The sequence below is a fragment of the Clupea harengus genome, unplaced genomic scaffold (assembly GCF_900700415.2).
Source record: "Clupea harengus unplaced genomic scaffold, Ch_v2.0.2, whole genome shotgun sequence".
NCBI lineage: Eukaryota > Metazoa > Chordata > Actinopteri > Clupeiformes > Clupeidae > Clupea > Clupea harengus.
Window position 1 is genome coordinate 50,194 of NW_024879687.1, and position 12,869 is coordinate 63,062.

Consider the following 12,869-nt stretch of genomic DNA (forward strand, 5'->3'; position numbering starts at 1 on the left):
CTCCAGATTGCGCACAGCTTGGATGTTGGGGTCAATCTCCAGGTTGAGGGGGGCCAGCAGGCTCTTGTTGACGGACACGGAGGTGACGGGGGAGGCCAGGTAGGCAGACGGGGTGGCACCCAGAGATGCCCCACTGAAGCCGGTGCCCGCGTAGCCTCCCAGCTTCCCACTGCTGCACCGCACAGAGCTGGTGCTGAAGCGCTTCTTCTGCAGACTCATGGCTCCGTGGGCAAACGACACTGGGATAACAGAGAGAGATAGAAAGACAGATGGATTGGGAGAGGGTGAACAGCACAGAGCTCTCAGAGAGAAAGAGACGGACAAGGAGATGCTGACGGCGAGATGACAGGATCTGAAGGAGAGTGGAAGGCTCTGGAGCAAGTGTGTGTGTGTGACAGAGAGAGAGAGAGAGAGAGAGAGAGAGAGAGAGAGAGGGAGATAGAGAGCGAGAGAGGGAGGACCTTGGCTGATAGGCCAGTCTTATTAACACCAGGGGAGGTGGGTAAACAGGTTGGACATACTCACAGTCTAACATGATCACACACGCACTCACTAATTCACTTTATCATTCACACACACGCAAACACACTAAAACGTATTTTATTTTGGTACGTAATTAAGTGCAAAGTCCCAAATTGTAATGTAATGGTTACATTCACTCTTCAGTTTTGGTCTGGCAGGAGGCACTAACAATAACTGAGCAACCATCCAATAAATGCAAAGCATGATACATGCGTGCACACACACACACACACACACACACACACACACACACACACACACACACACACACACACACACACACACACACACACACACACACACACACACACACAGAGACATTCTTCAGAGCCCTTTATTCTCTCTGAATCATCTGTTCGTGTTTGCATGACATATTTCTGTCACTAACTTCCTCCTTCTGAAGAATTATAGTCTTTCTAGTGTGCGTGGAATGTACCACATGCCAGTCTAGACTATTCACACACAGCCACGGGGGGACACATCACAGTATCACCACAGCCATCACAGTATCACCTCATCTTTGACTCTCATCTCTCATAGTTTCATCACTTCATTTTTTTTCTATATTGTTAATATGTTTATATGTTTCATGTCCTATGCACCAACCACACCAAGTTTATTTCCTGTATGCCTAAAAATACTTGGCCAATAAAAATAATTCTGATTCCGATTCTGATTAGGATACAGGACATGACAAGATGGATCTTTTATCAGACAGGTTATTATGCATAAGCACAATGTGTTTTCAGAAACATGTATCTATAAAATCAATGGAAAACACACAGGAGGGCCATACAATGTACAACGCAAGAATGTAAGAAATGTCTGGTATGTTTTCGTAGGTGTAGTAGTGATATGGTAACTCTTCAAGAAGTGCGATGAGTGGTTGATTTAATGTGTGATCTGGCAGATGAAAGAGATTTGGCAAGCAATAGTAGCTATGCAGGTGACTCTGGTTAAAGCCTGCTAAACTACAAACAGGTTGATCCACCGTGTCATCACTGAAGTTCTGAGAGACATCATATCACTGGCTAACCTTCAGTGTTCTCTTAGAGTATGGAACATTCAATGATGCTTTGGCAACAGAATTATAGGTGTTCACATGCAGGCTACTGTGCATTGAGATTACTAGGCTAAAGATATGGAAGGTCTGGTTCTATGGGCAATGTTTTGTCTTCTAAGATATTACCACAGAGAATGCATTGATTTATAGTCGCAGAATATCAAACTGTCATGCCATACATCAAATCTCCAGTACTTGGCAGCAAGCTAACTCTTCAGTGGCTTTTCCTGTTTTGTCATGGTAACAGAACCCATAAGCAGTTTCAGTAAAGTCAGAACCACAGTCATAAAAACAAAGTAATATAATGTAGTTTCCATAAAGATGATCAGATAACAGTTTACTCTACCTCTGAGTGTATACTCATGTTCTATGGAAATCAATTTCATATTGTGAAGTAAGTAAGGGTGTCTCATAAGCGAAAAAGTCTGCCATTGGCCCACAACATGATTTTTAGTTTTTCGTTAGATGGTCTTGAGCAAACAGGCTGGGCCAATTGCAGCCCTCAAACGCATAGTAGTAGTTTTTGATATTTTGAATTATTATTAATGTTGCTATTATTATTAATTGATTGTTTTCATTTTTTTATTTAAACTGATACCTTTATTGTGTGTAATGTTTTCTACTGTTTTGTAAGTCGCTTTGGACAGAAGTGTCTACTTAATACCTTAACCATAACCATAGTAGCGTGCAGCGGAATTCTATGCATTCTGCTATAATGTGTAACCACCTCCCCATGTTAATTCTAGAATGGACACAGCCTTGATCTAGAATGGATGTGGTCCATGACAAGGACCAAATGCATAACAGGTTTAATTGTTTTGTCTGGGCAAGGGACTTCTGATGTTCAACCACTAATGTCCACCTATCATATCACATTGTCTTGATATGGACACATGACACAGTATGAGTAAATAGTAAGGGAAAGACTGCCCCTTGCTGGGTAAAGCAGGGATTGTAAGACTGTGGAGACTTGAAAAAAAACTTGGACTTGGAACAAAAGACCTACCACTTAGACACAGAAAAGTAAATGTAGAAAAGTTTTCAGCCATCAGCAATATTCATACACAGCTTCCTTTCTGAAGCGTAGGTTTTGGATCTCTTAAACATATTTCCTCAAGAATCTTTCCAGATAACGGTTATTTTGTGTGTGTGTGTGTGGTGCATGTGATGTGTAAGTTGCTTTGTAATAAAAGATGTAATGGATCTTAGCGTTTTCCCAATACTTGCTTAATTTTGAAGTTCGAATATAGGGTAACACAGAGGTTTTTGTAGCAAGTTGTAAGCAAGTCATTGTTTGAATTCAATGGTTGAATTGTGACAGCCTAAATGGGGTCAAAATATGTCTTTTGAAGACCTTCCCTCATTCAGTCTCTGAATGAAGTCTCTGTTAGTGAAGGTGAAATGGTGAAACTATAGACTTCCAAAGCATTTGACATGTAAATGTTTTTCAACCTGAGGATGTCAAAAAGCCTGAGAATTTTTTTTTTTTGGAGGTTCCCCGATATTCATTTATATATTTAATTTCAATATATATACATATATTATATGTATGTGTGTGTGCCAAGAAATAATAATAAAATAGAGCCAGATTTTTATGAAGTTCTTAAAACTTGTTACAGGCTTTGGATGTGTGATGTTAATGACATCATAGATGATCCCTCTAACAAATTAAATACATAAGCAAGGATAACAGGGAAGCATGAAATGATCCCATCTTTAGTATTCTTCTATAGACTTAGCTCTATAGCCTTAGCATGAATTCAACTCTCTCAGAATGCAAATTAATTAATAAAATAAAATGAAACTATATATTTCATACCTAATGATCATCCACTTTTAGTGGTTGTGTAAACACTATTAATAAACACAAGTATAAATGTAACGTGTACTGCAATTGTGACATGACATTTTAATGATGTGCTCATGGTATACATTGTAATTGTTGTTTGTTGCATATCTTTTCAGTGTTGATGACTCATAGATTTCATGTGTAACTATTGTCTTCTCCTCTTCCGGGCCCTCTTAGCAGGACGTAGAGTCACCTCCACTGGATAGTGATCACTGATGGATAGAGCCTATGAACACAGAGAGCCACAACATGAAGCTGGTCACAGATACACAGACAGAGGTTACACACACATTACACACAGGGTGTCAAGGGGCACTTTAGAAAGGAGCATGAAAACAATGATGGATATGGCTCTCTTATGCAGAACAATTTCCATCCAATTCAACTCAACCAATGTAATGTCAAAATATCTTTATTAATTCAAGTGAGGTAAGAGCCCGGCTAATTGAGCCACTGCATATATATTTAATAACAGAAGTAGTTAACTGTCACAGCCCCCCATTGATGAAGTTTTGGGGTAATGGCAATAAATCCCATTCTGATTCTGATTCTGATTCTAATCAGTCAAGACTCATTTCGGGGGGATGTAGCATGCAATACATTGTTTTGCAACACATCACAATCATTTGATACAAGCCGAGTTTTCCCAGTCAAACAGAGTACACACGATTTCATGTGCATATTTTATTTACATAATTTATCATTTAAGGCTTGAGAGACACCACAGCTTACCATCTCCTCAGAGAGGTTGTAGGCGTCGTGGAAGTTGAAGGCTTTGGCCGAGTGTGGAACTACGGCCTGTAGCATGTCTTTCTGGTAGACAACAATCCTATGGAGATGCAAAGAAAACAGGTCTGCGTTTATGGGATCTGTTTACAAGACGTGTGCTTTCTAACATGGGGACATGAAAAGAAGGTAACTAGGTCTTGCAGGTCTAACCCTAGGTCTTGCAGGAGGTAACTAGGTCTTGCACGCTTAGCTTGGAGAATTACAAAGTATAATGACAATAAAGAAACAACATTTTGGTCTGATCTTCATCAGGCATACTGGAGCAAAGACGGACTCATTGGCATATTTAAAGGCTAATAATAAGTAATGAAAACGTTTCATAAAACGTTTACATAAGGTTAGGATTATAATTTCTGAGTAACAGCCACGGGACAGATAAAACACCCAGTTAGCCAAGCAGAGCATGATACACATGTTCAGTGTAATACCTACATGACAAAAAGAGATGAGAAATAAGATATTGATATATTGATATACTATGTGTTTTATTTCAGTCTGCCTACCTGTCATAGGTGTGGTCGTTAGATGTGCGTGCTGTTGTGTCTATGTCATCCCCAATAAGCCAGTGGAAATCTGTGTCACTACGGATTCTGATCCGCTTCATCTTCCTCTTGGACACATACGCACCATCTGCATTGAAGTCCCCTAGAATCATAATGTCCTGAGAAAGAGAGAGAGAGAGAGAGAGAGAGAGAGAGAGAGAGAGAGAGAGAGGGAGAGAGTGAGAGAGAGCGAGAGAGAGCGAGAGAGCGAGAGAGTGAGAGAGAGAGCGAGAGAGAGAGAGAGAGAGATCATGTATTATGTTCATACCACTAGATTAAGAAATGAATGAGGAAAATGCAAGAAATTAAAGGCCAAGTGTGCCTTCGGCAGAGGTGCAGTCAGCAATTCTAATCCAATAAACAGAAATTGTTCCTTTCGATCCTCTAGCTGTCCATTCTCTGTGTGTGCTCAAAAAAACAAAAAAAGGTGTTCATACACAGTCTGTAGTTGGACACAAACAAAATGCCTTGGAACAAGCCATACACAATTCTAGCCAATCAACACATTGTGTCAGGAGTATGGAAGGGAGGGGCCATCGAGTTACAAACACCCTTTCACCAGAATCGCAGACGTCGCCTTTAAACATGTCTGTCTAAAAAAGTCTTCACAACCCCTAACTCACGTCTGTCTTCCACCTCCTCTTCACCTCCTGGAAGACATCATAGAGCTCATCCAGCTCCTTCTCTGAGTCGTCTGGCTTGGTGTGGACGGGGATCAGCACAAAGTCTTTCAGCTCTGAGGACAACATTTAAACCTTTAAACATTTTCACTTAATCAAAACAGATGGGACTGAAATTACCTCAGGGTAAAGGTACTTGCATGATGTCTACATATGTCTAGACCAGACATGTCTCCATTTCAAACTGACTACATAAACTAGATACAATGTGTTTAGACTTATGTAGAATATGTCTCTGTACTAAACCAACTAGAACAACAACGTATGTATTAACTAAATTTGTCTCCATATGAAGCAAAGTAGTTAAACTAGATATCGTCAACTGAGAATTAGCAGGTCCAAGTGTATTTTTGAGAAAGAAGCGATTGAAAATCCAAAATCAAATAACCATTCTATGAAATGTATTTAAATTTTTTTTTAATATTTGAATATTATTATTAATATTATTACATCATTTCAGATTATTTGATGCAAAACAAAAATCTCTTTTGTAGACACGTCTTTTTACCCAAACGAAAATATTTGGATGTAACCCCTTTGTAATCGCCAACATTTTGATTGGTACCTATAATTGAATTACATATTTTACTCAGTAACTGTAATGGATTTCAATTACAATTAAAACATCCATTACATGTACCGGTAACTAGTTACTCCCCAACCCTGAGTTTGGTTTAGTTCTGATTGATGTGGGCCACAGACTTTAGGTTTAGTCTGGTCTAGTTCTGATTGACTTGGGCCACACATGTGGACCAGACGCAGCTGCTGTCAGAGGTGGTTTGAGGAAGTGTCTCCTGCCAGTGGACCCCAGAGCAAGTGGAGTATGTACCTGTGAGAGGAGATGAGAAACGCAGGATGAAGGGCTCTCGAGAGAAGGCATCCTCGTCGCCCACCTGGTTGTCCTCATACTGGTAGGTGTCCGTCAGCTGCACCTGGTCCTCTCTTCAGCATACACAAGGGACATCATTTCCATTAGTGTGTGCAACGGGCCTGATATCTATTGCCTGGTATTGCTGCCTCTGTTTCAGGTACCTTTATCCGTGATTATCAGCAGGTGTCTGATGCCGTTAGGACCTGGCCACACCCCTTTGTCACTCTCTCTCACACACACTCTGCTGCCGTTTACCAGGCAGAAGAACATGCAGCTTAATACTTCTCTTCCCCTTGACCTTAATTTACCTAACATTATCAAGGACGTCATGCAACCTCTTCTGGGGGGTGGATACCATTTTACCCTCTAAAGAATCATCTAATCAAACTGTCGGATAACAAAGGGAGAACACTTAATTTTTACCTGTCCACTCCTCTGCATGTCTGGGCTACACTTTACACTGTGCCTTGCCAAAGATACTGACTGCAGCCAATGTCAATGCGAGATACGTGAATGTATGGAGTTACAAACTTATGATTCGCGATTGCTGTCTAATGGTCCAACATGTAGCCTATGCATGCACGAGTCAATGGGCATGAAGCCATCATTCTAACTTTTTGTTGTTCAGTAGGTTCCCTCTCAGCCAGGGTGTTTTGCAACATTTTCCCAAAGAACAATTTTGCATACACGGGTTTCTTAAGAAAGTTGCCCAAGAGGAATTCCACACAGATTCCTAATCATTGTCGACTATCTGAGAAAATAATACACGCCTCATGTCATTCCTTATAGTGTAGTCTACATCCAATCTTCTCCTGTTCCCCTCCAGCTGTTTGAGCCCATCCCTTTTCTTGCCAGGACCTTGGGAAAGCTACCAAGCTAAATAAGATGTCTCTCTCAGCCTGTGAGCTCTGTGTTCCTGAGAGCAAGTCTAAGCAGATGCTGGTGCAAATATATAAGCAGGCCTAGGCTGGAAGACTGGTAATGGTATTTGGAACATGACGTTTTTACAAGGCAAATCATAAACTATCTGATATGGAGTTATAAAGGACAAGGAAACAACATGTAATTGTGTCTGGTCTTACAGCAACTAAGCATTTAAATAATTAGTATTGACATGAGCTGGTTCTGCGCTGAATCTCTGTATACAAATATTTTAGTTATGATACCACACAAATGATGCATTTAACATTGAAATGTACTGAAATAATACCACATGACCACTGGCTCAACACACCATTCACTATGAGGTCTAGAGAATCTAGGCCACAAGAACCTCTGGCATTATGAGCGATTTTTAAATTCTCACTGAAATAATTCATCCAGTCCTGAGCTGGACTAACATCAGTTTACATACTGGGTCTGTGGTGGGCGCTGTTTTGCATAACACCCAGAATCTAGAGGCCCTGAATACTCTATTTACGTTTATTTAAATATTACAGGTTAGCATTGAGCACAGTTTTGTACTAGAATTTAGATGGTTTGACAAATACAATATAGGCTATTAAGATAGGAAATCTAGTTTTTAAACTGAAGGTCTTTGCATAGCTGCTGTTTTCTCTTGCTCGTCTGTTTGAGTTGCTCTGAAACTGACACTAATCTTACTTAACTTTTCTCTGGGTTAAGGGGTTTTAAGATGGCCTCTGGGTGCACACAATTACACATGGTGAAGCATACTTCTCGTAGTTTCAACATGGCAACGAAGACCTGAAACATGAATTCTGAGAGAGACCCACCTGTAGAGACAGACAAACTGTTCCTTATAGTGAGAGCGCCCTAAGCTGGAGCTCACCTCCATGGCATAGGGATGCTTCTTGTTTGCCCTGTCACAACACAGACACAAACATGACACAATTATTACAGCATAAGGTTATAAAATCATGTTCCAAATGTATCTGTGACTTTAGATGCCTGTTTGTTTGCCACTCTCTTTGACATTTTCCATGAGGGAGAGCGGTGTGAGGTGCCGCATCATTAACACTAACACTGTTTTGAACCATAGGGTTTCAATTTAATTTATATTTAAATGAGCAGGTTTTGGCGCCGTAGGTTGTGGAATGCTAAGTTCAGATGGGAAAACAACACAACGCCGCACCTGGATTCACTTTTAAATGTTTGGATTGCCAGGCATGTTTTGGACTTGTTAGTGAAATAATTGGGTTGGTGGGGGTCAAACAATTTTCCATTTTTCACTAATGATGGGTTCTGCTCGTCAATCATCCAGGTAACACCAGAGGGTAACCCTCAATCTCATCAAGATAATGATGAGATAAATAACAGAACATTTAGTCTCTTGTCATTCACATCCACATTCATGGGTCCCCCAGACACACTAAGGTTGACTGTGGGAAAGACAAGAGAGAGTGATGATGACTGACCTTGTATTGTTCAGCTCTCTCAAGAACTTTGCCATGGCTTTGCCTGATTTGTCCACCACCTCGAGTATCATGATTATGCTGTAGCGTGACACAATCTACAAAGAAAAGACAAACAGAGCAGATCTCGGGTGTTATTTGTGAAACACATTTGTACTCACTCTTCACTGCTCATGCTCAACACTGTTTGATATCATGATGAGTTCAAAATCATTATCAACTACTTATCTGCTGTATATCAACAGCACTATACAGAAGACTTTGAACGACATGATTAAATCATTACAGAACAGTACTAGTTACACGAGTCACAGGTGACTCTAGCAGGTTTTACTTCAGAGGCCTCATCAGTAAATGTGGATCACATATTTACCAGGGTCTACATGTAGGCTGTGTTCAATAATATCTGAGTGTTATAGGCCTGCTGTTCAGACGTCTGACAGTTTTTATGCAAAAGTTTGGACACTCCCTGGGCAAATGACATAATGTCATTATGTTCATTTTTTTAAATGAAAATGAGCAAGTACAACCCATACAGTTAACAGACATTACAAATTAGACTTCAAGTGTTAATGGAGTTTTACTATTTGTTTCATAAAGTCAGAAAAAACAATATATATAAACAAACAGTAATTGAGACATGTATCCACAAACTTTTACATACAACTGTATATTTATCAGCTTTATCAGCTGACCGTGTGTCTCCAGAGGAGACAGCAGCTACAATTTACTCATTAAAGGAGGGGAAATACTGCATTAAGTCATCAATCAATCAATCAATCAATCAATCACCAATTTATCAATTGAATAATCAATCAATGTCATTCAAGCTTTGGAAACCCCCCCATATTATAGATATTAAAGCTTGTTTCAGCTGAAAGTGAAATGTTGCCCTTACAGCCGGAGCCTTTTGATATGCATGTTAATCATCACCTCTTTGTGTGGTAGATTAACGGGCCATTCATCATTAGAAATGTATGCTATTTGCAGTTGGTGGCCTCTGTTTTCATGCTAAATTGGAACATGAGGCAGTTACTGAAACATGACCTTAAAAATTAAATCTTGATACTAAGTGTCCCAGTTGCCATCACAATGCCATGGTAACATTATTGGGAATTGTCATGACAACACATTGGGTCATTGAACAGGTTAGAAATGACTTACCTTGATCAAGTATCTGAGGACATTCTCATCAGAGACTTTGGTCAAACCCAGTCGTCTGACATTAAAGGATGCCACCTTCATCTGGCCTATTTGAATAAACACAAGAAGACCTATATTCACCAAACCAGACCTGGTAGTTTCTCATGAGATCAGACTTTAAAAAGAGGACACAAAAGCAGATGTAATAAATAATACAAGACTCGATTTTATTATATGGCACTTCAGAATGTTCCAAAAAGTTCAGTTGATTTGAATGGGCCACCCCAACTTTCGAAGGTCTGATATTTCTTTATATTGACCGCTGCGAAAAATTAATGGCCGCTGTCATTGGTAACGGATTTTTTGAAACTTTAAAGTTCTATTTGCGTGAAGAACTATTTTTTCTTAGCGGAAATCATGAAACGGCAACAAAATCATTAAAAATAGGTATTTTGGAGGAATGTCCATTGAATTATTACTGATTTTTACAATGTCATGGATGTGAAGATGACATTATTTCAGCACAGCAAAACAGAGTTTGCAACTTATCAAGAAACCAGAAGTTGTCAGGACTGAAAGAGACAAGAGTGCACAACCACAGACCACTGAGATGAGCTCGTGCAGACAGAGGAAACCACCAGAGCTGTGTCCTAGTTCTAGTTTTTCACAACAACACAGCACACACACAATATAGCTGATGAAGCATCAGAGATGTGAGTTTTACACTGCAGACATACACACACGCCCATACACAAACACACACATCTACAGCAGTTCAAGCATCTGAACCAAGTTTTATCCTGCACACACACACACACACACACACACACACACACACACACACACACACACACACACACACACACACACACACACACACACACAAATAAAACAGATAAATCCAGGAGCATAATGTAAAGGTAAAGGTCTGGTATTCAGCAGATGCTTTCATCCAAAGCAACTTACATATACATCCTGCAGTCGCTGGGACATTTTCTAAGATATGTATATGTGTATACACTTTGAGCTACACTAGAAAATGACAGTACCTTTGCGTATATAGCAAATTGAATAGATAACTGCCTTTTATATGTATTTATGTATTTAAAGAGATTGAAACTTAATTTAAAGAATTTGTGTTTCAGGAAGTAAAGTTCACTGCGAGTACAATCATACCAGTAACCACATGCAGTACATCATTAACTCAGCAGAGAAGTCAAACATCAGTCTGTGATAAATGCACAGCTTACCTCAGTCAGTTTTTCGTCTCTGTCTTAAGTCAAAAAAGCTTACCCTGGGAGCACAACTGTCTTATGTATTTGCCCTTCAGCCGTGATTTGTTTAAGGTCAAGATGAAATACCACTTCTCACCCTTTGGTGAAGAGATTCACTCAGATCTTGCATGAACTGATCTCAAAACAGGACCTGGCTGCATGCAAACTGCCTCTGAGAAGGGGAAATAGTGGGTGTAGCTTAGATACCACAGCAGTAATATTAAACACAGAAGTCAACTCCTTCCCTGTTACAGCCGTTTACCAGCCGTTGTGTCTTTTTGCATACTGCATCGGAAAAGATATTTGATACAGGCAGTTGGCATCAGTTTGGCCATTCTAGGGAATGATGACAACTATACTCTGAATTTCAGCTCTGGTACTCTGGTATCTTTGAATTTAAGTTAAACCTTTTATTCCACTTAATGTTTTTGACAGAATTGACGAAATTAAGAGGTTGGTAAATATTTTGAAATGCCTCAGCTGTAATTTAGATAATTACAGATAATGTACTCCTCAAACACATATGGCCCTGTGTCAAACACAAGTTTGTAGAATTATTTAATGGTGCACTCACAGTCCGTTGCAAATCGACCATACTTTTATACGAGACAGTATGAGGATCATCTGCAAAGTCTGATTTCAGTTTACAAAAAAAAGATTTTTGTCCTAATTTGACAGAAATGAGTGACCTAATGCTGTAAATACGTTACCTTACTAATAAAGACATTTGGATATATCTATGAATTTTCATCATAACTTCGTCGAATGGCAGTTTGTTTTCACAACTTAGGTGCTATTTACAGTAATGGTCAAGGGACTGATTACTTTGCAGATTTTCTGATGGCACTTTGGATACAGAAGAGAAGAATGAGGAGTAATGTGATGACAAACCTCTGCTTGGTCTGTGTCAGATCAGGAACAGGAAAGGGGGATGAAAGGAGAGCTTTTAACGTACCATCCTCAAATTCATGGACATGTGAAGGACAGATAAACACCTGTTTCTTTCTCACTAACCATCCAGGATATACACTATGTAGTTCTGCATTTTCCGGGCTGGAACACCCTGCAAAAATGGAAGAAAAGCTTTCACAGCATGACATTGCCAGCTATACTGCCAAAAGACACCAGTGGCAAGCTTCTATCAGTGTCAATTGGGCTGTTGGTGGTCTTTGCAAGGTATTTGCATGTCTTTTAGTTAGTTAGCTTGCTAGTTTTGGAACAGAACTCCTTATTGCTGCTTTAATATAATGATCACATTCATTCAGGATGATCTAACAGCTAGCAGATAGGGCTGTTCTGGAGAGTATGACCCTATTGTAAGTGGAGTGACTGACTGATGAGGCCGTACTGGGGTGGGTTATTGATGAATGACTGCTTGAGTGGAACAACACTGCTGCCTCAGTGTTGACATTGAGTGGCACATTTATACCTTCAGATGAACTTTCAACAATACTACTTAAAAACATACAAGTGAACTGACAATTGTTTCTTCCGAATTTGCGTAGTGTCTCTTTGGCAAAAGTTACAAGACATAAATAAGACATAATTATTGGTGTTCTCAGTTTTCCCCTGTTTTTGTTAATCTTGGCCTCAAGAAGGTTTGGCTTTTCCAAGGAATGGGCAATAGGCCCTCAGGCACGCATGACAGAGGCTGAGGTGTCTGAACATGTAAACTGTTTTTTTTATGCCACAGCCTCTGGAGGATAATTTGGGGGGACTAGCATATGTTCACCCACATTTCCCAATTAGTGTGTTCTTGTCGTT

The 12,869-nt window shown here is 39.8% G+C and overlaps 1 protein-coding gene across 3 annotated transcripts; it reads right to left on the reverse strand.

The window, feature by feature from the left end:
* Nucleotides 1–3,266: 3,266 nt before the first annotated feature.
* Nucleotides 3,267–11,261, reverse strand: dnase1l4.2 (deoxyribonuclease 1 like 4, tandem duplicate 2). 3 transcript variants are annotated; one of them, XM_042704606.1, is made up of 9 exons: nucleotides 11,125–11,261; nucleotides 9,853–9,938; nucleotides 8,692–8,786; nucleotides 8,050–8,136; nucleotides 6,275–6,387; nucleotides 5,389–5,501; nucleotides 4,727–4,884; nucleotides 4,167–4,263; nucleotides 3,267–3,660 (listed from the first exon to the last, which is right to left on the reverse strand). In XM_042704606.1, the coding sequence occupies exons 2-9, from the start codon at nucleotides 9,931–9,933 to the stop codon at nucleotides 3,580–3,582; spliced, it is 825 nt and encodes a 274-aa protein (XP_042560540.1). In that variant the 5' UTR covers nucleotides 9,934–9,938; nucleotides 11,125–11,261; the 3' UTR covers nucleotides 3,267–3,579. The 3 variants fall into 3 exon arrangements, with proteins under 3 accessions (XP_042560540.1, XP_042560541.1, XP_042560542.1); XM_042704607.1 differs by having other exon boundaries at nucleotides 11,082–11,261; XM_042704608.1 differs by lacking the exon at nucleotides 11,125–11,261 and having other exon boundaries at nucleotides 9,853–10,028.
* Between the last annotated feature and the right edge of the window lie 1,608 nt (nucleotides 11,262–12,869).

Bases quoted from the DNA above. Each gene is read 5' to 3' on its own strand.
- dnase1l4.2 (XM_042704606.1), bottom strand. From the start codon at position 9,933: ATGAAGGTGGCATCCTTTAATGTCAGACGACTGGGTTTGACCAAAGTC. The intron at 8,137-8,691 runs GTCAGTCATCAT...GTGTTGTGACAG, and splicing joins AGAGAGCTGAACAATACAAG to GGCAAACAAGAAGCATCCCT. The intron at 6,388-8,049 runs GTGGGTCTCTCT...TGTATGCTGAAG, and splicing joins CAGTTTGTCTGTCTCTACAG to AGAGGACCAGGTGCAGCTGA.